This window comes from Zootoca vivipara, chromosome 3 (genome assembly GCF_965207765.1).
Source record: "Zootoca vivipara chromosome 3, rZooViv2.hap1.1, whole genome shotgun sequence".
Taxonomy (NCBI): Eukaryota; Metazoa; Chordata; class Lepidosauria; order Squamata; family Lacertidae; genus Zootoca; species Zootoca vivipara.
The window spans coordinates 83,085,788-83,110,498 of NC_142586.1; the positions used below are offsets into that span (position 1 = coordinate 83,085,788).

The 24,711-nt window shown below is 43.5% G+C and overlaps 1 protein-coding gene across 1 annotated transcript in view; it reads left to right on the forward strand.

Annotated features, from left to right (window-relative positions):
• Positions 1-19,936: 19,936 nt before the first annotated feature.
• The window catches only part of ZFAND3 (zinc finger AN1-type containing 3), a 133,329-nt gene continuing 128,554 nt past the window's right edge, over positions 19,937-24,711 (forward strand). Inside the window, exon 1 of the mRNA XM_035108144.3 lies at positions 19,937-20,353. Coding sequence (XP_034964035.1) covers positions 20,283-20,353 — 71 coding nt within the window. The 5' untranslated portion in view covers positions 19,937-20,282. The remainder of the gene's footprint in view (positions 20,354-24,711) is intronic.

The window sequence follows — 24,711 nt, forward strand, 5'->3', positions numbered from 1 at the left end:
TTCATATCAAAAGAGATAAGGGAATATACAAGTTACTTTATCCGTATTTAATTATCCTTTTAAATAGCAATATCTACATTACTTTATTCATAATAAATGGGTAATCCTATTCTGATTCATACTGATCTCTTAAGCTGAATTTTACCTCATGGGAATGAACTAAATTATGCATTGAGTAAAAAAAAAAAAATCAAATCTTTTTTCTCTTTTCAGTTTAACTGAACATTTTCTTGTTTTTAATTTACGGTATATATTGGGAGAGCATAAACAAGAATATTCACATAAGAAGAGTCTGCTGGTTCTGAGCAGTGATTCATTTCGTCCGGCATTCTGTTGTCACAGTGGCCAAGAAGCTGATTGTGGAAAGTCATCAGGCAGGCTCTAAGAGTACCAGCACTCTCCTCTCCTGCAGCTTCCAGCAACTGGTATTTCCAACAGTGGAAGTAGAACATAGTCATCAGTAATTTATCCTCTATATAGTTCATGACTTGGATGTACTGATATTGTTTACTTTATCCTCGTGCTCTCTAGAAGCAAACAACTCATCCCTTCATACCAGAATAATGTGAACTTCTAATTGACTTTCCTTTTTTTAAATACTCCTGCAGGCCCTCCAAGTGTCCCTGTTTCCAGAGACAGTCCCATATTTACAGAAGCCGTCCTGGTTTCTGATTTGATCCTGATTTGATTCATAAGGACGCCCCTATTTTCATTGGAGAAATGTTGGAGGGTATGGTAGGATGTCCTTATTTTCATCAGAGAAATGTTGGAGAATGTGGAGTTCTGCGACCCTGAACGAAGGAGATAAGTAACTATACAACTTTTAGAAGAGATCTGAAGGCAGCTCTGTACAGGGAAGTTTTAAAATATTTGTTTTTTAAAATGTTTTTATAGATGTTGGAAGCCACCCAGAGTTGCTGGGGCAACCCAGATGGGTGGGATAATAATAATAATAATAATAATAATAATAATAATAATAATAATAATAATAATAGAATAGGACGTCCATTTTTCCATCAGAGAAATATTGGAGGGTGTGCTCCTGCTGCTGAAGCAGAAGGCAACACCCCACTTTGCATAGAGACCCTGCAATAGTTTCAGTTGGGTAGGCCAGCTTTTATTGTACTGCTATTGAGGCCCTTTTGAGAAGCTCATGGGTTCAACAAGGATGCCTTCCAAAACTGCTAGTTAATTTAGAAATCATTTATGTAAATGATTAGTTTAAAAGAGCGCATTTACCTTTGAGTTTTTCACGGCTAGATTTTTTACCTGTCACCATGTTGTTCATTCAGCAACTACTTCATTAGCTTCAACAGCTGTTGTACGTCGATTTTAACCACCTCATTATTCACTTGCTTCCCCAAACCTTTAATGGTAAACACTTGAAACATGCAGTAGTTCATTCTTAGCGTTGGAACTTCAGCCATTTATTGTTGTCTTTTGCTTTCTCTTTCTGAAATAGCTCTTGACCCATGACTTTGCTTCTTGACCCATGTTTACTTGTCATATGTAATTACTGTTTTCGAGGGACCTTGGGCCTTTTTGCAATCATAGAGGGATGATATCCATACACTTAGTTTTTTATTATTCATGCTTTTAGAGGGTTTTCAAAAGTTAAATTGCAGCCAGAGGTGAAAACAAGTAGCGAAGGAGAAATGAAAGGTAAAAAGAAGCAAAAGGCTCCATCGTTTGTGACAACATTGTGCATCCACACACAATGTTGAAATGTTCCTTAGTCCCCGGTAGTTCCAAGATAACATTCTTTCATGATTAACTGAATTCCTCAATGACATCTAGATTGGACTACTACAATGTATGCTATGTTGAACTGCCTTTGAAGGCTGTCCAAAAGTTACAGGTGGTGCAAAAATGCAATAACTGGGTTTCTAGCTGGCTCGAGTGTTAGAGAACATACCTCACCATTTTGAAGGAGCTACACTGTCTGTCACTCTGTTTCCAGGAGGATAAAGGTTTCGTTAGAAAAGAACAGGAGGAGGAGGAGGAGTTTGGACTTGATATCCCACTTTATCACTACCCGAAGGAGTCTCAAAGCGGCTAACATTCTCCTTTCCCTTCCTCCCCCACAACAAACACTCTGTGAGGTGAGTGAGGCTGAGAGACTTCAGAGAAGTGTGACTAGCCCAAGGTCACCCAGCAGCTGCATGTGGAGGAGCGGAGACGCAAACCCGGTTCCCCATATTACGAGTCTACCGCTCTTAACCACTACACCACACTGGCTCTCGAAGGCAACAGTGGCTCTTAACCACTACACCACACTGTTTTAAGCCTTGCTCAGGTGTTTCTCTCCATGCAATTGAAACTCTGTAGAGAGGGAGAGAGAAAGTGGACTGCGTCTGGGCATCCTGCTCACACTGAACCCCATGTTGACTATTCCCCAACATTGTCCTTATGTTGGAGGAAGACCTGAAGGAGAGATGACTGCTGAAAGCAAATAGGCTTTCCATGTGAACCAGACCCCCCTAACACATGTCCATTAAGATTCTCTCCCAACACATTGATGGCATAGTAGCAATGCCACTGTGGCATACGATATAGCATGTTCAAGGTATGTGTGCAGCTCTGCTGTCTCTTCACTGTATTTTTTTACTGCCCTGCTTTCTTTCAGCAGCTGCTAAAAACATTTTGGTTTAGATAAGCCTACTCAGATGCTTAGACAGCTGAGGTAATTTTAATCAGTTTTAGCCTTTTAACTTCTGTATGGTTTTTAAAGTATGGTTGTGAATCTCTCTTATTTTTCTTGATCTTATTGTTTTATATTTTTGTAAAACACTTTGAGGGTTGTTGTTGTTGTTGTTTTTACAGTCCAGCAGCGTACAATTTTTATTAAATAAATGATCTCAATCGTGTTGCGAGAAAACATGCAAGCGGTGCTCTACTCTGATCCCAAACTATTTACGGTTTTAAAAAGGTTGTCCAAGAGACTGCCGGCTCCCACGTATCACAAGATCATCTTGGAAGACCCTACGCATAGTGCCCAACCACTTCTTGAAGGAAAGTGGGTGATGAGGAAGGGCAAGGTGTGTCTCACATCTTGAACATCTCTACTTTGAGAGATGGGGAAGTTGTGGCCCTCTTGAAGTTGTTGGATTCCTGCTTCCACCACCCCCAGTTATGGGGAGACATTCCTCCCCAACGTTTGAGGTTTTATCGTGTTTTTAATATTCTATTGGGAGCCAGGCCTGGCTCTAGGGGTAGTCTCGGTGGCGCAGGGCTGGTAGGAGGGCGCTGCGCAGTGAAGCCGTGCGGAAGCCGTGCTACACGCTGCGCCCGCCCACCAGGGCGGGGGCGCCGGAGCAATCTCCACGGCAGGGCGCCAGGGCGCCCGACCGGCTTGAGACGGCCCTGTTGGGAGCTGCCCAGAGGGGCTGGGGAAACCCAGCTAGATGGGCGGGGTATAAATTGTTGTTGTTGTTGTTGTTGTTGTATTATCCATTCAGCCTGCCCTGATTTTGCCCCATGCTGACTCCTCCCTGACAGTGTTGGTGGAAGGGGTGAAATAAAAGGCCACTGTTTGCATATGCACTAATTGTCAGTGGATTAACATCATGCAGATGCGACTGGAAATTGCTGTCAACGCAGGAATTTCAAAGCTGCAAATATCTATCCCTACCTGGGAGGAACTCATTTTAAATGCAATGGGATTTACTTCTGAATAGACAGGTATAGGGTTGCAGTGTAAAAAGTGGGACAGAAACAGCTTAGGTGAATAAATAATGCTTCTGCTCATCCCATCCAAACCAGCATTGTTTGTGATATGACCTGCCAGATCCGTAATTGGGCAAATGGGGGGGGGAGAAGAAAATTAAATAGATTAAGGGGTGAGGGAGAGCAAAGAAAGATGGAGAAAAGAGCAAAAGGTCAGGGAAGTAGAGGGTGGCGGCCGATTCTGGCAACTGATTATGGATTTCATAAAAGGGCAGCAAATTGTTATTTATTTTTTAGTATTGTGTTTTTCTGCCAGGGAAGGGGAGAAGCGCTCGTGGAATTTTCTGCCTAAAGTACCAAAATAACTTGAGCACTATTCATTTTGACTTGATAAAAGGGGACACCATTTGTTGTTCTAGTTCTGGCAGCAAAAAAGGGGGGGCTATCCCTGAGAGTTGCACATGTAGGATACAGAAAGGGGGAAGGGGACTTACTGTGAGCATCTTGTTGAAATCCATCTCTTCCCACCCCACCTACCCAAACTTCTCTGGTTCCAGCACATCTGATTCCCACAACATTTTCTTTAACACATTGCTTCCGGGAGGCTTTCTGAGGAACCTGAACACAACCTTCTCTTACTGAACATAGCTAAAAACTTGTAACAAGCCACAGCCAAGGTACCCAGCAGTTATTTGGATCATTAGAGAGGCATTTTGTTGTGCCTCTGTTTCTTCCTTCCTTTAAAAAAAACAACACCTTTGAATTTGGACCATCTGACGGTCCCTGAAAGATCACTCTTAATGTACTTTAATAGCAGCACAACACTAAACTTATATTAGCACCTGCCATGCCAATGTGTCCCAGCAGGTGTTCCAGAGATAGATGAAAGGTTTTGCTTTCATGAGCCAATGTAAGAACTTTAGAGGACAAAAAAATAAGTTTATAGTTTTAAAACAATGACAGCCTTGGCATTATTAGTTTCAAAGACGGGGAGAGTTGTCAATACCAAAGAGAATTCAGGTGGATCAATCCAGAGCAGAATTAGACACGGGATGTGGGGATGCTAAAAGTCAGGGTCGGGAATGATACAATACTTTTGCCTCCACAGCTCCTGGCAGTTTTACCTGGCAGACAAGCACCAAGGAATTGGATTTAAAACAAAACAAAAAACAAAACAAAAAACAAGTAAACTTGGTTCTTTTTCGGTTGCTTTGTAACTGAAACCTGCTTCAGAGAAACTGATGCTTTCCTGGGCGTAGGAATGCTTTTCTGTACATCAAAATTTAGTTTCTGCTGTTGGAAACACAGTAGCAGCCATCCCTCCAATAAACCTGGCAGCCCACCATAGGAAATCAACAGCTGGCAAGCTTCTCAGCTGCTAGGGGCAATTAGGCATGTCAATAAAATAAAGGTTCTGTGAGAGTTTTGTGTGATGGCAGACTTAGAGGGAAGACCTCTGGTAACCGGTTGCGAGGGGACAGAGACAGCCGCTTGGAGAAATATATTACAAATTTTGTTCCTTGGTTTCTACTCAGATGCCCACCCCATAGCACTGAATTGGGGCTTGCTTCCAAGTAGAGGCAGACAAGTCTGTAAATTTCTGTTTCTCTTAGTTCCTTATTTTTCCTATCTTAAATTTGATTTACCCAATTTCTGCATGCAATTCTTTTTTAAAAAAAATCCTCACAAAATTAATTAATGCAAATTTCCCCTAGCATACACATTTTTGAACACAAGTTTGCCTTCTACACACCCTTTCTGAAAGAGATTTCCCACAACACAGTGCATTTTTGTGCACGTACCGTATTTAAATAAAGTTAAAGTTTTGACAGTGAAATGGTCATGGTCAGCTTGCAATAAGATCGCTTCCCACTGCGGGACAACTCTTGCAGAATCAAGGATTGCCTTGTGCAGCATTTGTGGGAATGTTAGGGATGTGGATTAGGATATATTATTAAATAGATCCTATCCAAGCTTGTGTTAGCAAGCTTCCAATATCAGCAGTGACATTCCCCTTTTGTGCGCAGCAAAGCGTGAGCGTTAGGTTTGCTAGAACCTCTACAACAAATATACTTCAATATTATACTTCCTGGCAAATCCCCTTTGTCCCTCTTAAAAGAAATACACAACACAATAGTATTAAAATAAGATAGAGTTTACTCACATGACATCCTGAGTTAACAGCAAAATCTCAGAAAGGCAGGCTTGCGTAGAAAAGTTACAAGTATATACATCTGGAGTCTACTTAGTAAAGTGAGGCTCCATCTGGTCTCTCTCTTGGCAGCAGGCCAAGAGGGAGAACCATCCTAACTGGAGATTCTCTGGAGATGTGTTCCCGTTGAAGGAGAAATGGCTAAGAGAGAGAATGGCTGCTGGCTAGGGGCTTTTGTCTGCCAGCTAATCCATCTCATCTGCATATCTGGAGGAACAGGAACTTAGTCAGGTGTTCCCCCAGGTGAGTCCCTCTTAGTGGACACTCTAGGAACTGTTGTGACTTGTCTGCCCCAGTGTTCCATCCCATAGCATTTATGGAAGGAGGTTTGAGAAAGAACCGCAGCTTGGTGAGAAAACATCCGTTTTGCATGCAGAAGATCCCAGGTGCAACCCCCAGCATCACCTATGGGAAACCTTAGGGAGCTGCTTCCGAGGATCGCAGGCGATACTGAGCAAGGCAGACTCTGTGTAAGACAGCTTCCTCTGTTCCTTTCAGCAGAGACTGGAAAACCATCTGCTGAGGAGGCTTCGGCTGTGGATTTTCTGCCGCTCATTGTAACACATGTCCAGCAACACCCCCTGCAGCATGAGCATAGCGGGAGGGGGGGCAGCTGCCCCACCCAGATAAAGTAATTCAATAGAAATACTTAACTCACCAATCACATCAGTTCTGCTCCCCTTACAAAAGTCCTGCCTCACCAACCAAGTCCTCTCCCCCCCCCCATCAACAAAAATCCTGGCTATGCCCATGCTCTGGGTTTCTATGAGCAAGGTTTAGTGCAGCGCAGCACAGGTATGTGTTCAGGTGATGGTGATCCTTGGTGTGGAGCTAGGGGTGTTATTAGTACCCCTAGTTTTATCTATGTGGTGTTAGGCACGAAATCAGTGTGGGTGCCAGTTTGGGCTTTGTTTATGAGCAGTGTTGTGCCACTTTATTTGGGCATGAAGCTTGAGCCTTGAACTGTTGCATGGTAGAAAACTATCGGGTTGGTGGTTTTCTCTTTTTCAAAAACGTGAAATTCAGCAGGTTAAGTCCCGTCCCCCGTCCCCCAACTGCAGCATCTTCATGCTGGGAGAATCTGCATCTAAATTCATTGTCCAAAGCTCAGTTTCTATGTTCACAGAATGCTTCATGATATTGACAAACAGCCTATACAAGTGAAACAGAAGAGGGGATTTCAGAAGGTGCTCCCCCTCCTACCTTAGAAGCTACAATGGTGGAACTTCCCTTTTCTATATAACTGTTAAAGGTCCAGGATATACATCATTCCGTGTGCTATAAATAAATACAGAATCTGAGGGCAAGAATTGTTGGTTTTAAATATGTTGTGGTGTACTTTATTCTTTTTAACTAGCTTATTATTTTGTCATTTATAATTGATGTCTTCAAATGTTGTAAGTTTCCTTGAGAAATGTGGGATAATTAATTAATTAATTAATTAATAAGGAAGGCTGCCAACTGGCCAGTAGAAATCTGGCCTATGCTGGACCTTTAACAGTATCTTTAAAATTCAGTTATCAGCTGGCCAAAGGTGAAGCTTAGTTTATACAATATGAAGATAAACAGTATTACCCAGTTATGCTTGCACATCAAGCTGATCTTAAAAGTTATCGCTACAATGGTCATTTGAAGAGTTGGCAAGCCTATGCGAAATACACTTTGTTGCTGACTTCTATAATTTCTTAGTGGTTTGGGATTAAACCTTGGGGTGGCTTCTTAGCTGAAGATTCTCCAACTAATCATTAACTCCTCATTTTTGTTTGTTATTGAGCATGGGTTCAGATCAATTAGCTACTTAACTGCTGCACCATTGATTTCAACTAGCTTTCTATATGCACAGGGCCTGAAGCACAAAATTGAGAGTCCAAATACACAATTTTCTTTGCGATAGGGGGTATTGACATCATCCTGTTATCACCTTTTTTGTGCTGGTGGTAATGGCAGTTGTGGTCCTTTTCTACCTGGGACTTGATAGGATAGGCTCCCCACCCAACCTCCTAGCAGGTGGAAATTTAGTAAGTGAAACCTACCCACCGTATCATAAAAACTTCACTTGCTAAATTCCAGTTGTTAAATCCACAAGTGTGTGCCTGGAAAAAACATCAGCTGGTGCAGAATTCGGCAACCAGAATGCTCACCAGAGCAAGATGGTTTGAGCGCATTACCCTGATCTTGGCCTGACTGCACTGACTGCCAAATAGTTTCTGGGCCTAATTAAAAGTGCTGGATTTAACCCAGGCATCCCCAAACTTCGGCCCTCCAGATGTTTTGGACTACAATTCCCATCATCCCTGACCACTGGTCCTCTTAGCTAGGGATCATGGGAGTTGTAGGCCAAAACATCTGGAGGGCCGAAGTTTGGGGATGCCTGGTTTAACCTATAAAGTCTTAAATGGCTCAGGACCACAATACCTTAAGGACCACCTCTCCCCATAAGAGCCAGCTCAGACCCTGTGACCTTCTTCATGTGCATCCTCTGAGAAGTCTGGAGGGCAGCAACATGAGAGAACAGGTCTTTTCTGCGGTGGCTCCCCGTTTGTGTAATGCTTGATTTTTGTTGTATTATGTATTTTGTTTTCTCATTTTGTATTTTTATGTTGTGAACCATACTGTGATCTTCGGATTAAGGGCAGTACACAAATTTAATAAATAAAATGGGAAACCAGCATGTAGGGTGGGCAAAATCAAGCCTGAATATTTTACTTGCGCTGCTCAATCTGACTCACAGAAATGTAGAATTGTTTTGGTTTTGTGTGAAGAGAAGTGACGAGGAAAGCTTTTCCTGAAACTTCTGTAAATCGGATTGCTGTTAAATAGCTTTAAGTTTTACATTTTCAAGTATTTGTTGCCAGCTTTTGATGTTAAAAACAAAACAAACCCCTGCTACCTGGGCAAAAATCTCAGCCTCAGGCAAGTCAGAGGGCAGGGCATGAATAGGAAGGAGATGGAAAGCAATTCCTATAACTGCTGCTCTGCCACTGTGACCTTGTTCCTCTGCTAACATGCTGGGAGATGTAGCAATGTATAAGATGATATACATTTCTCCTACCTGGGCAGTTATCTTTCCACAAGGACCGGCATTGGTGCTGAAATCCAGCATCGCCTGAGCTCTGCGAGTGCAGCTTTCTCCTGATTGAAGCACAGCGTGTTTGAGGACCGGGACATTTGCAGGGAAACCAAAATGCTTGTTTACAAAGCTATTGTACTACCAACCTTACTGTATGCTTGTGAAACATGGGCCACTTATAAACACCACCTCCAGCTCCTCAAAAGATTCCATCAACGGTGTCTCTGAAATTTTTTACATATCACGTGGGAAGACTGGTGAATTAATGCCAGTGTACAAGAAGCAGCAAAGATCACCAGTGTTGAAGCAATGATTCTTCAACATCAACTTCGTTGGATTGGTCCTGTTGTTCGGATGCCTGATGATTGTCTTCCAAAGCAACTACTCTATTCCGAGCTTAAAAATGGAAAGCGTAATGCTGGTGGTCAACAAAAGAGGTTTAAAGACAGTCTCAAAGCAAATCTTTAAAAATGTAGAATAAACACTGACAACTGGGAAACACTAGCCTGAAAGCACTTCAATTGGAGAACAGCCTTTACCAAAGGCAGGGGCGGAGGAAGATGGGTGCAGTGGGTGTGGGCCACCCCGGGTGTCACCACTGATGGGGGTGACAAAATGCCGGGCAGCACTCCCCATGGGGCTGCAGCGCGCCTGAGCCACACGTCTCTCCTGGGAGTGACACAGTGGCTTGGGCGCCTGCAGGTTCCGCGCTGCCCCAAATGGTCCGACCGCTGCCTCCCCCCCCCGTTGTAGGATGGCTGAGTGGGAGGAGGCAGGCAGACTCCAGAGGCCCCGTGGTGCGCCCCACCCCTATGGGCAGCTCGCCCTGCCCCTAGTGCCCAAGTGGCTTCCTCCGCCGCTGACCAAAGGTGTCATGGACTTTGAAGACACTCGATCTCAGAACGAAAGGGAGAAATGTGCTAAGAGGAAGGCACACTTGGCAAACCCTCATTGTGATCAACTCCTGCCCAGAAACCTATGTCCCCACTGTGGAAGGACAAATGGATCCAGAACTGGACTCTGTTAAAACTGTGTTCATGGAAGACAATTTTACTCAGCTATGAGTGATCACCAAAGAAGAAGAAAGAAGATAAGATGATGCCCAGGAGTTGAGAAAACAACATTGGACTTTATTGTCCATGCTTTTAGTAACACAGTTTAAATAGAAATACTTTATTGTCACTGTACCACTTGTTTACAGTGAGATTAAATGACCCCCCCCCCCAATCTCTCAGTCTTTGTTACACTCTGTGTGCTGTTGTACAACCACCAACCCCGAAGGTCAGCTGCAATGTTGCTGTCTTCCATTCAGCAGCCTCACCGCCCATGGGTAGAAACTGTTCTTTAACCTATTGGTGTGGTTTATCATGCTTCTATATCTCCTGCCTGAGGCCAGGAGATTAAAAAGGTGCTGGCCAGGGTGTGAGTCATCCCTGAGAATGTTCCTCGCTCTTCTGAGGCAACAGTCTCCTGTGATAACATCTAGCGCAGGCATGTCCAACAGGTAGATCGTGATCTACCGGTAGATCACTGGACGTCTGTGGTAGATCACCAGTAGATCAGTGGCTCCCCCCAAAGAAGCTAGAAAACTTTGGCTGCCCTAAAAAAAGCTCAACATCTTTGCCCTGCACCCCTAAAATGACCTGAACCACAAAAAACAGGGCTTTCCTTCCAAATAAAAAAGCTCAACATCGCTTTCTTCCCTAAATAAGCTCAACAACAAAACAGGGCTTTCCTTCTTAAAAAAAAGCTCAACAACTTTGACCTGAACCCCCAAAAGGAGGGTAGATCACTTCCAGTTTTTAATTCTGTGAGTAGATCGCTGTATCTTGGAAGTTGGCCACCCCTTATTCTAGCGGACTCAGGGGACAACCCACGATATCGTGTGCTGTCTTCACCACCCTCCGTAGGGACTCTCTGTCCATGGCTGTCAAACCAGCATACCACACTGTAATGCAGTATGACAGAACACTTTCTATCGTGGACCGATAGAAGGAAATCACCAGTTGCTGTCCAACCTTGTTATTTCACAAGACCCTAAAGAAATGGGCCTTCCTAACCACCTGGGCTGTATTGACCTTCCAAGTTAGGTCTTCACTAAGATGGACTCCCCAATATGCTGTTAGTGAAATTTATGCTGCTTTTATTGAATGTTTCCACCTAAATATGTAACAGAAGTCTCTAATTTGCTTAATCCTCCACTTAAAATGGCTGGCCATCCATTTATAGGAAAGCCACAGGAAAGCAGGGGCATTCTAAAGTTCTCACATTGATTAAATTCTCAGGACCCATTACTGTCTTTTCAGGAGCTGCAAAATAAATGCAATCTGCCTAATAGTGAAAAATAGAGATATAATCAGCCAAAACATCTCTTAACAGCATTATTTGGCCTGAGGCATATGCAGTTTCCGAGAGGCCAACTCTTATGGATGATCTATAGATATGTTTTTGCTTCCAAAAATTACAGTTCTTTTATATTGCCTCAATGGAAAGCCTCGTACGTGATTTAGGCAGAAATATGCTTTGCATAGAAAGTGGATTTGCCATCAAACCAGCCTACTGGATAATCAGGCTCACAAGTCTGTAGTGACTTTCATATTTGATATAAAGACCAGATTCATACAACAGAGTGGGGGGGGGGGATATGAAGAATGCACAAGTCTCCAATAATAATGGTCAAGTTTAATTATTCTGAAAATGCCCACTAGCTGGAGATGTAGGGGTCAATCAGAACTTCTGGCTGCCAGTAGCAGGGCTTAATGGAGTGGTTTAGCTACCACTTTCCCACAGCCCACTACTCATGCTGACCAAGGCAGGTGGAGGGAGGATACACATTTGCTGCACCAGCTCCCAGATTGGAAAACCTATAGTTTTCAAAGCAGAAAAGGCTAGATTAAAGATCTTCTTGGTTTAGCATTAAAAAACAACAGTATCCTGTGGTAACCAATGCAGTGGAAACTCAAAGATGCTGCACACACTGAGTGGGGCAGAGGAGTGGGGAATTGGGGGGGGACTATTTGGGGGTGGGTTGTGTGAATGGGAGATGCCGCCATTCATCCCAGCTGACTCTGCATGGTTTCTCCCAACCCCCCCCCCCCCATATTCCAGACCTCTGTCCTCCTTGGAGCACACCAGGGTTGCAATGGGGAAGAGAAGGCATGAGTCTTCTTCCACCATACTGAGTGTTAAAGGTAAAGGGACCCTGGACCATTAGGTCCAGTCGTGACCGACTCTGGGGTTGCAACGCTCATCTCGCGTTATTGGCCGAGGGAGCCGGCGTACAGCTTCCAGGTCATGTGGCCAGCATGACAAAGCCGCTTCTGGCGAACCAGAGCAGCACACGGAAACGCCGCTTACCTTCCTGCTGTAGCGGTACCTATTTATCTACTTGCACTTTGACGTGCTTTCAAACTGCTAGGTTGGCAGGAGCTGGGACCGAGCAACGGGAGCTCACCCCATCATGGGGATTTGAACCACAGACCTTCTGATCGGCAAGCCCTAGGCTCTGTGGTTTAACCCACAGCGCCACCCACGTCCCACTTACTGAGTGTTAATGAAGACATATATCTGAACATCTTCAGTATACGTAATGGCATACAGAGTAGCTTCTCACTGCGTTTGGACTGCAACTGTTGTGATGCTTAATATGCCCAAATTTTAAAAGCAAACAAACTGGGTTTGACACATTTGCTCAAACACCTTAAAACCAGTCTACTGTATTATTCAAGTTAATCTTCAAGGCTAGCCTTCTGTCTTTTGATTTTGTTGTTGTTGTTCCATTCACTTACCTGGATTGAAGGATGATGGCAGTTTCTACAGTTTCTTATACAAATTGTGTAAAATAAAAATAAAAATATCCGTGCTCTTTAATATGTTTTCTTGATTACTGCAATTTTTGAAGTAAAAAAAGTGAATAAACTTAAGTTTTATCATTACCTCTGACTTTTACAGAGGAAAAAGTGGCAGTTTGCTCAAAGATTAAGAAAACAAACTCACAATGCAGCCAGGTCATTCCTTTTTTTGTTCTGGGCATGTTGACAGCCCTACGGGGATGGGCCCTAACACCTTCCGCTGCTGCTTCAAAACAACCAGACAAGAGTTGTGCCTGTATATAATCAATCCGTTTCTTTCTTGTTTATTTTGGTTGTGATATGATTGCTAATAGAGATACACTATAGAAAACCCTAAAGAGGGGCAGGTGAAGTGGACCCCACAAGAAGCACCCATCTTCCTTCCCATCTTGAGGGCTAAATTACCGTAAAATGAGGAAAGCCACTCATATGGTTCCAATCTGTTAAGAGAGAGACCCTTCATCTGATTGAAATACAGTAATCGCTTTTTAAAACACACACACGCACCAGTAAGTTGGCATTCTATTCTTCTCCCTCAGATCACATCTTTCTTATAATACCACCCTTTTAAAACACTGAAGGGAAATGGCAGGCAGAAAAGATTAACAAGCAAGACGTGATTAAATTGTGGAAATTGAGGAAGGAGAGAGAGAAGGAAACCACAACAGTGCTTTCCTTTCCTTTTTAAGTTTATTTTAAAGGCTTTTATAATGCAGAATCGACACAGATTTCTCTGTTTCTCCAAGACGCTGCTGGCAACAAAGCAATTAAGAGAGCCCAGACAGGTGCCATTACACATGAGTCATGTAGAGTGGCACTGGTGACAGGACCTACATAAAACTTGTCATCTTAAACACACAGGTTTGAATTACCTGCAAATAAAAAGATACTAGTTACAACATGTGGTTTTGCTTCAGGATTTGTGTTCGGTTCCCAGCCTAGTGCCTGGACACTAACTTAGCAGATGAATCACACCCAGTTGGTTGCGAGTGTTGGTCTTTTGTTGTTTTACAATATACCTCTCAGGCACCTGTTGCACAGGAATTAGGACTCAGCTGCAATGAGCTCTGGCTAACTTAAAATAGGAAATCAGAAACAAATTGGAACAATTATAGTAAAGAGCTGGGGGATCTAAAATATCAGGATTGACTAAATAGTTCAATTACCGGTATGTACAGCTCGAATGAAGACTTTATCACGCCGATGATTAAAAGCCAATGAAAATTGAGACTTACATGTTGCTTAAAAGGAGTTAAAGTCAAAGGCAACAATAATATTGCCAAATAATCTCAGAAATGGAGTATATGCTGCCCTGGGCTCCTTTGGATATAGTAAATTCATAATAAAAATAACATATGGAATACACCCAGTTAGGGAAGCGCAATGTCTCCCTTGCTTGAAACATTAAATTCAAGAGCTGAAGCTGTCCTCAAATGCAGTGATATAATCCACTAAAATGGCACCATTTATGGGCTACTTTGAGAGGCGGGTGGAGCTGCTCACCTGTCAATCATCTGATGCCTTATGACATAGGCGATTCAATTTGAACCTGTGGCTTGCAAAGGAAGAATTGGGGAGCACACTTAAGAATGCTTCTGGTTTTTCCTTCCCAGCTGTGATTTTGCACTTTTTGAACATGGCAGCACGAAAGGGTGCCAAATTCACGAAGCACTAAATCCTACAAGTGTCTGGAAGGGAATAATCAGGACCACACTTAGAATATGGCCTCTATTTATCCCTTTCAGTTTGGCCCTGCACCTAATGACACAAGTTGTCAGGTGATCGACAAGATGATTCAGGTCAAACCATGCTGTGGGCCTAACCACACCTGAGGGATGAAGATACCTTAGGGTTGCCATATTTCAAAAAGTAAAAATCCGGATACAAATGTTTTTGAGCTTTTTTTTTTTTTTTACGAGAGAGAGATTTTGAGCTATCACTTCTATTTGACCTATCACACCTACCATATTTTCCCTGGATGCTTCAGCAATTCCTGTCCAGACACTGTTTATGAGAGCCGAATACCAGTTATGTCCAGGAAATTCCGGATGTATGGCAACCCTCAGATACCCGACTGCTGATTTAGCACAGGGGTCAGCAAACTTTTTCAGCAGGGGGCCGGTCCACTGTCCCGCAGACCTTGTGGGGGGCCGGACTATACTTTGAAAAAAAAAATGACCAAATTCCTATACCTCACAAATAACCCAGAAATGCATTTTAAATAAAAGGACACATGCCACTCACGTAAAAACACCAGGCAGGCTCCCACAAATAACCCAGAGATGCATTTTAAATAAAAGGACACATTCTACTCCTGTAAAAACATGCGATTCCTGGACCGTCCATTGGCCGGATTGAGAAGGTGATTGGGCTGCATCCGGCCCCCGGGCCTTAGTTTGGGGATCCCCTGATGTAGCAGATTGAATAGGCTGTTTCAGCACATCCATTCCCTACTGTGCACGTGTGTGGAGCTCTTCAGTCATTACAACATACCCCTTGATGCTTGAGGGAGCACTACTGACAGTTGAATCACAAGCAGAGACACTGCGGAGAAAAATTAGTTCCACTTTCAAGAGGAGCTTTCTTTCATGCAACCAAACCAGAAGTGGAAGATGTGTCATCGAGTCCACCTGGGATGTGTGTGGGGGGGGGAGAAACAGCACCAACTTCTCCCAAAACTTAACCCTGGTGCAAATGAGCTGGGACAAACACAGAGAACCTGTGTCCTGCTACAGCTTACTATCTCTGAATCTTGTTGGATTTCAAATGGTAAACAGAAACACACAAGCAGCAGAATCACAGCAGGAGCTGAAGTAGCACTGATAAAATTGAACTTGTGGGAATGGTTCCACTTGAAGTACCGTACATTGAATATATCCAGCTGCTACTTATAGATAGAATTCTGAGGGGATAAAATGGCACCATTTATCCATGTGATTCCATCCAAGTTTGTTGCAAGCAGTACATTTTATAAGAGACATTGACTCTCTAGTTGATGGGAACTAATAAATGAAATGTAAGAAAGGCCCATTTGAAATAAAAATACCGCTTTCTTTTTTTGTGTTATATTAACACACCCTTTCAAGTTTCAACCTTTCCCAGGTTATTTGAAGTGTATTGGTTTCAGTCTGGTGCTGAAGGCAACCAACCCTAAAGGCCAGTTAGATTTCTGGAATACATATAGATTAACAGGATGGTCTCACACACCGAGTTTGGGAAGAGGGAGAGATACAGCTCATGAATCATTAGGTCAGGCAGACTTTCATCGTTGTGGATCACAAATAGCAGTGGGTCAATGCTGGTGCTCCACGATTTCAGAACTACGTGGCAGGGTAGGGAATAAGCAAGGAGATGAGGTTATTATGGGAAAGGAATGCACCAGAATGCATTATTCAGAAGAGACAGCTGGATAATACTGTATGGTTCTAACAATAACTGGAACCAGGTGCGATTCAGAGCATATCTGCCTAATCACACAATCACAAAAAGGAGAAAACCTTTCTGCTATAACCCCCCCCCCCAAAAAAAACTCCTTCTGATTTTCAAAAGGCACTCTAAGGGCTCCATCTGATCACAACCACCAGAAAGGCCACTTACAAATGAACTGTAAAACTGTGGTCACCTGTGATGTCACAAAGGCTCACTTGGGGTACTGAACTCTGACCTAGTCTGCAGCTATTATGGGCTTTGTACAGACCACAGCTTCACAAAGACTTTGCAGTTGTATCTTACTGTCTTTTGTGGGTGTGCCTCCCATCTAAGTATCTGGTGCACCACACATTTATGAGAACTCTTTGAGCAATGTCACGGACAAGCCTAAAGTAGTTCCACAGATGTGTGGCCCATTCTGCTGCAACAGAGACATGCCCACATTGCTCTGACTGTTGTACAAAAAGCTTTAAGAAGCAACAAACTTCCTGTCTACTCCCACACCTGGAGTATAGAACTGGTAAAGTTTTTATTTTTATTTTTAATTATCCAAAGATGAGGGGTTATTCACATAAATGCTAATTAAAAATGAGATTACGCAAACAAACACACACGTTGAACAGGCTTATCAGTCTTCTAATCCAACTGACTTCAATGAGCTCCCTCTCCCTTTCATATTTACAATTATTCAACTCAAATAAAAACTGACTAAGAATTAGCGCTGCTATAGTGATAAAACAGGTAGTAGCTACTATTTATTCACAAATGTAATTGTGGAAGAGGAGGAGTGAGAGCTCTGGAAACTTCCTGGGGCCCTGCTCCAACTTTCTGAGAGCATAGTGAGGAAGGAAAATCCACTAGGTCTGTGAGTGGAAATTATATATCAATAAATGGAGAACAGGGAATGACAAGTTCCCCCTACTCACCACTTATTCCCCACCACCACCACCCCCGCATGTAGGGTTACAATCACATAAGTAAAGTGAGCATAAGCCGTGGATTTATTCTGCAGCGCATCCCCGGCTTAATGACTCAGGGAAGGTCTTTTTTGCTGCCTCGGTATTTCCAGCATTACTAGAAGTATCAAATGGCTTGCATTTAAAGGTCCTCACAAGGCCTGGTTTGCTTAGGCATATGTATTTCATAGTACCCTGACATGCAAAATTTTAAGAGGACTTTTTCCAACACAAAGATAAAGCGATAGAAAATGGTTCACCTGCTTTCTTTCTTTGTTAGTTTCATAATGACTGCTGTTAAACACACATGAGCAGGGCTAGTTTGGGAAAAAAAGGCAACTTTATTTTCCCCTCCAGCTGCAGGTTTTTGTTTTTTTGAAAATAGTCCTAATGAGCTCCCATTTAATGCAATACCTAGTGACAAATGTTCATTCACCTATTCATCTTATTTATTTGGTATTCTTATACAGTGGAACCTCGGTTTATGAACACCTCGGTTTACGAATTTTCGGTTACGAACGCCGCGGACCCATCTGGAACGGATTGATTCCCTTTCCATTACTTTCAATGGGAAAGTTCGCTTCAGTTTATGAACGCTTCAGTTTATGAACAGACTTCTGGAACCAATTGTGTTCATAAACCGAGGTACCACTGTACACTGCTTTTCATCAGCAATGCAATTTACAAGTTATATTTTTTTATCTGCAGATAATGCCTTTTTGCATTCTACGTACATAGAGATTCAGACAGACCCATCTCTCTACACAACAGTACAAATGGACACAAATATGGTATCAGAATCTGCTGGTTACCTGAAAGTGGGCATATGAAAGAAACTTTAATGGGAGATTCAGGTGTGAGACTGAGGAATGTCAAGAAGTTCAAATTGAGTTGAATATACAAAATCACTTACAACCTTCCCCTTAACTTTCTTTTCTTGGAATAAAGAACATGTCTGCTCCACCATTTGCTCATAAAGAACTTTTAATGCTCCTCCTTGCAGTGGTGCATATGGAAATAGCCATGTGATGATGCACTGCTTTGGGTTTGAAAATTGAAGCACAGTACTCCAGATCATGGAGAATAGCCCTACCTGAAAAGCTGATGTGCCAGATTCCTATGACCAAAGGTAATTCTAACCCCCACCTATTCTATAATGTGTGGCAACCACTTTTGGATTATATACATTGAGATCATGTTTATAACCCCCAGATACCTCATGGTAGTATGTGGGAAGTTTTTTTTGAGTGAGCTGTAAGAATTTGATTTGATATTTTAAAGCAACGTGGTTGATGTGTTGTTTGTTATGTTGTTTTATGTGTGATGTGCGAATTGAAAATGAATAAAAATATTGTTAACAAAGAAGTTCACGTCTCTGCCTATAAATGTGTGGTTTTCTATCGTATATTAACAAACCAAATTAAGGTTGATTGTGTTATCACTAATTACTTTTGTTGTGAATGATCATTTGACTCCAATGTTTAAAATATTTTAAATATTAGTATTGTTACCTATATGACTTATTAGTCACTTACTACAAGAAATCTCTAAACAACTTATTAAAATGTTAAGGCACAAATGTGTAGCACAAAATCGTAACAATACATTTCAGTAATACCATTTCGATAATCCACAGACCCAGCAGACCCCTCTCCCCGAAGAATGATATTTCATCAAATAGGCCATTATCAAGCTAATCATAATCCATCAAGATTTAGCTTAGTGCCAGAAAGATGGTTTATGATGGTGCCAGGTGGACCCCTGAATAAATTTGTTAAAGTGGTCCTGGATTCTTCATTCTTTTAGCAGCTTCAGGTGTTTTAATAATAGGGGGTCTTGCTTCTGAATAATCACAGAGGATCACACTCTACACCTTTTTTAAAAGAAATGTTATAAGATCCGGTACCACAAAGCCATCACAAGGCACTCGCCAAAAGCAGGTTTACTAATGGGATAGGCGCTTGTACCTTTAACAACAGCAGCACAACACGAAATTTAGGTGAAGCACGTACAGGCTGGGGGACCTCCGCCTCCACCTGTGTTTTTTGTGGTTTTTGTCATCATGCATTTGGTAAAGGTGCATTAAGCTCTCTTTAAGGAAGAGGAGAAAGCGATCTATCCTTTTAAAGAGGAGAAAGCGATCTATTCCTTTTAAACTGGGGACTATATATTATCAGCGCAGCCCCTACAAATGCTTGCTCAGCAAGTAAATCCAACAATCTTCGACCGGGTTTACTCCCGGGGAAGTGTGCTTAAGTTTGCAGCCAGCCTGGCTCCTCCAACCCTCTGCCTCTAGTGTGAAGGCTGAGGAGGGGAAAGAAAGCAGCCGCGAACAACGCCAGTAGGGCAGCCCCAACAGGAATTCCCGGGATCGCTCCTGCCTAGACAGGGAATTCCACCAGCGCGGGGGAGGGGAAACTCCTAGGAGTGACTCTTTACTTCACGCTTACTTCCGGGTTTCTGCTCTCCCGCATGCGCAGAGCCTTATCTGCCTCACCCCGGACTCAATCTCTTCAGACCGTACCATTAGCAGATCATGGTGCGGGGGATGCCCGGTCTTTCCCCAACCACTATTCTTCAGCTTATTCGCCCCTGGAAGCTTTCTGCTTTAAAGCTGTGGTAACACTAGCCTTTGCTTCAGCTCCTCGTTTCGGCTTCGGCCTCCCCATCCGTCCCAGGCAGCTCCCCACCCATTTCCGGACGTTGGTACACTCCTCTCCCAGCAGATCCTGTGGCCGGGCAAGACCACCTCACTCGCCCCGAGGGGGAGGAGCCGAGGGCATTGTTGGGTCAGGGGACGCGCGCCGCCCGCGGGGCTAGCGTGTTGCGGGCCCGTCACAACCCCCCGGCAGCCGCCGCCCACCGCTCAGTGTCACCTCAAGCACCACAGGGCGCGGCCGCCTCCCTTTCCGCCGCCGCCGCCGCCTTCGCTTCAGCTACCCACCCGCCCCGCCGCTGCCGCCGCAGTGGTTGCGCCCGACTCCAGCTGACCGGCCTGGAATCCCGGCTTCGAGCCCCGGCCTGGACCCTCCGCCTGGAGCTGCCCCTTCCTTCTTCCCCCTGCCCCGGCCCTGAGATCTGCTGCGGCCGCCGCCGCCATGGGAGACGCCGGCAGCGAGCGCAGCAAAGCCCCCAGCTTGCCGCCCCGCTGCCCCTGCGGCTTCTGGGGGTGAGTACGTGGTCTGGGAGGGTAGCGGGCAAAAGGGGACAGGCCTGGCTGGGGTTGGAGGAGGCGGCTGCCGGGATGGGGTCTCTCCGGTCCCGAGGGCCTGGGTGTGTGGGGAGGCCAGGCCAGAGGCCGGAGGAGAAGGGCTCGGGGAGGGGAGCCCCTGTTTCTCGGGGAGGTCGGGCGCCCTCTTTCCACTCCCTTCCCCTGACTGGAGGAAGAGGAGGGCGGCCCTCCTCCTCCTCCTCCTGTCACTGGGATCCCTTCCCGAGGCCTGTGACTGCCTCGGCTGCATCACAGTGGCGGGGGAAGCCGGGGGCTTGAGGGCCTAGTCGCGCTTCCTGCCAAGCGGGGGTGGGGGCGAGTGGCGAAGGAAGCCTACCATTTATCTTTCATTCTTCACTCCTCTCTGTTCGGCGGTTTGATCTCTAAGCTGCTTTCCCTGTCCCCGTCCCCCACTATTCCTTTCCTGCTTTTTTTTTTTTAAAGCGTGTGCCATGTAATTTTAATTTTCAGGTATCGCAGTGTGTCAACTTTACTCTTATATACTCCTCCCCGCCAGGTGTGACATCTGTGTGGTCTTCCTCGTTGGGGATAAGAAATAGCAAGACAACTTTCCAAAAGGGTGTGGCTTTTAAGTCCTTGCTTCCAACTCTCCTCACATCTGCTTCTCCCATTGCCCAAAGTTAACGAGAACCTTTGTTCCAGTTTTGTGACTTTCAGAGGAATAATAATGGCACAAGCTGTGTGGCGCAGTGTCATCAGAACCAAGGAACTCTTCCTTCCTTTTTGGGGTTAAAGGCAAAAGTGGTAATCTTGCCTGTGAGGAGCTTGTAGGCCACTCCTGTATAAAGGTTATTCCTTTTGGCCTATGTAAAACTAGGATAGTGATGCTAATGCTTGTGGTGGTGATTCTGATTTCTAGTTTTGGGGTGTTTTTTTTCTTTTTTAGAAAAGGAACATGGTTTCTGAGGTTAGCTGTAGATTGTCTGAATTAGGAGTTATGGACTAAAGCAGGAAAGGCAAAACTATGACTCTCCAGATGTTGTTGGGCTAAAATTCCTGTTGCCCTTGATCATTGGATATACTTCCAGGAGTTTGGTGTACAAGAACAGCTAGATGGCCACAGTTTTCCACTCACTGCAATAGAGGCATCCTGCAAAAGGAGAAGATTGAATAAGAGACTTGGTAGACTTAGTTATGTGCATTGTCAGTAATTTACATTGTATAGCAGTGATGGCCAAACTTGGCCCTCCAGCTGTTTTTGGACTACAACTCCCACCATCCCTAGCTAACAGGACCAGTGGTCAGGGATGATGGGAATTGTAGCCCCAAAACAGCTGGAGGGCCAAGTTTGGCCATCGCTGGATAGCCTGTCTGAAGTCAGGCTGTACATATAATTTCACATGTTAATTATGACAGATATAAATACCATGTGTGTATATGTGATTTCAAGAAAGCATTATATATTTTGAGTGAAATTTATAGTCTATTCTGCCTTAAGCATGTTAATGAAGGAGTGGAGTGTTTCACTCAGCATTTGAATATTGCTAAGCTTTCTGAGCTTGGTGTTTTGTTTGTGTAAGTAGCCATTCAACCTGAATCAAAGCTTTTGTAGAATCATTTTTAATGTTGCCTATTGCTATACCACAAATAATATACATTTGTCTGCGACAGGTAATAAACATGAATGTGGGTGTATAGGTTGAGAGAATGTAGTGCCTTAAACATGGTGCCCTCAAGAAAACGTGCTCTTCAGTGAAGGGATATGTGTACGGTAATAAAAACCTACACTAAATAAATCAGAGGAAATGTCAGCAGCTGTCAGGCTTACTGTACCCAAATAACCTTAAAAGCTGGTTGTCAGGTTTTTACATAATTTGGCAAATTGCAAGATTCAGGCAAGTTTATTTTATTTTAAAAACTTGAAGGTCCTTTAATATATACTTCTTTAATCAGTCTGCAATGGTATCTTGCACTATACAGTACACATAAGCATGGAAGAGTAATTGCTTGTTTTTTGCACCTCTCTTTAACTTTGCCCTTCATAGTTCCTTCACCTTTTATCCCAATATTTTGAATCATGCACTCTTTGCTTTTATTTTAATGTTCTTTCAGTTTGCATTCAGGGCCGTCTTAAGTATATTTGGCGCCCTGGCACCGTGGTGCGACGGATCCCTCCGGCGCCCCCCGCCCTGCCCCGTTTCCCAGCGTGGCGGGCGGAGCTGCGTGGGCGGGCGCAGCTCCGCGGCGGGTGGGCGCCCTGGCGCTCTGCGCCACCCAGCCTGGCCGTAGGGCCGGCCCTGTTTGCATTGTTTAACATGGACATACAGAAGAAGGGCAATATCAATTGGTTGCATTGACTGGGAATGTGTATGTTAAATCTGGACAAGCTTTATATTTTTAAGTTAACATAACTCTTCATCTGGATACAAACTAGTTTTAGCAACCAGACGTTTTCTCCCAACCACTTTTGCTCTTAAACCTTGCACAATAAGAAATAAAGAGAACCGAAAGAGAGTGCATTGTCCAAATATAAACAGTTAACAGCAGTGCATTTTTATTTGATTACCATTTAACTTCGCAAAATCTTTTCCAGCAGTATGGTGGCCTACATGTTTGCTTTTCCTTTTGTGTCTGTCTCATTGCGAAAATTTCAGTTATTTTCTTCACATTCAGCTTAATATCTGAAACGTTCAGGAACACATTAAAGTGCAGCAATCTGTAGACAGGCTGAGGCAGTTGTGTGCAAACCTGAAGTGGCAAGCTACATTATAAACTGGTCATTCATCAGTGGGAACTTCAAGGCAATGCTCCAATTCTATGTGCACTTCTTCCTGCATACTGTTTGATAGTATTTCACCAGTATTTTAATGTTCCTGCAACCATTTATTAATAGCAGTGTTGAATAGTGATATTCTTGTAGAGGTACTGTTGGAGATTCATACTTCAACATTAATAATAAGTAAAATTATTATTATATTTTCTCTTGTTTGTATATATGATACCTGTTTTATGGTAGCATTGTTGGCCATTCTCTCCCCCCCCCCCAGACTATGTGAAACTTCTGTAGGACCTCATCAAGTCTTGCTGAAGTAGTCATATATAGTAGTAGTAGTAATAATAATAATAATTAATAATAAGTGTTCTGTTTTTTCCTTCAATTAGCTTCATGATTTTTGCAGAGGCATTGGCCTTCTTTGGTGGTTAACTGTCAGGAGAGTTCTGAAAGTAAAAACAAATAGCTTCAGGCTCTAGACATCCAGGGCAATACTGAACTGAATGTTTGAACTAGTGCAAGGATTAACATTAGTGCAGCAGGACTTGCCCTCCCCCCCTTGCCCCCTGTCCCCAGATTTGCTTTGGGGGGTTGGGAGAACCCATAGAGTGAATTAGGGGTGTCTGCTAGAGGAAAGGGGAGATGTTCCATCACACAGGAATTACATTCTTTTCAGCACTATGTTGACAACAACCCTTTTTTCCATATCAGAATCTTAGAACTTTGAATCATTCAAAATGATATAACAACTTTGATCTACTACCACCTTCTTGAAACCCTCACTGGCATCCTTATTTGACTTTTAAACCTCTCTAGCTTACTCTTTACAGTTGTACCTCCCTTTTCAATAAAGAAAATGGTGAGCAATTTGTTTTGTCTTTTAATGGTTTGCCTTCCTTTTTAAGCACAGTTAACACTGTTTCTGTTGTCTGTTAACTGTTTAATCCTATGCAGGATTACTCAGAAGTTATTCTCACTGTGTTCACTCATTCACACTCTTGTAAGTGTTTAGGATTGTAGCCTAAGACTATTGCCCAAATAACCACTCATCTCACAATTTGGTTGGCTGAATGCCACCTTTAGCTGAACTGAGGAATGCTGACGGTCAGGGATCAAGACCACATACTTACTGTCTACCTAGGTTTTGAAAATACTCAAAGTGAGTTCTATTTATCAATAGCATCTCTCAGGATGCATACTTTAGAAGGGAATGTTTAAGGAGCGTGGAGAAACTTCCAAGTGAGACCAGATACCTTTAATTGTTCAGATTTCTGAGACTGACTTGTTTACTTGTGTGTTTCTGAGGACTTAAGACAGAGCACAATCTCTCTTGGCACTTATTGCAGGGCCTATGCCTGTTTTCAAACCAAGCCAAGCCCCAGAATAGCATAGTTCCAGCTATATAAACATGCTTTTCCTGTGGTACATGGCATGGCTGCTGTATTTCAAGACTGGCAACATTGCCAAGCTAGCATCTGAGGTAGAAAACAAAATTTGGGCAATCCTAAATTCTAGGGGGGGGGACTTTAATGAAGTATCCCTCTATACAAACACCAAGTTCAAAACACATTTGAGACAAGTG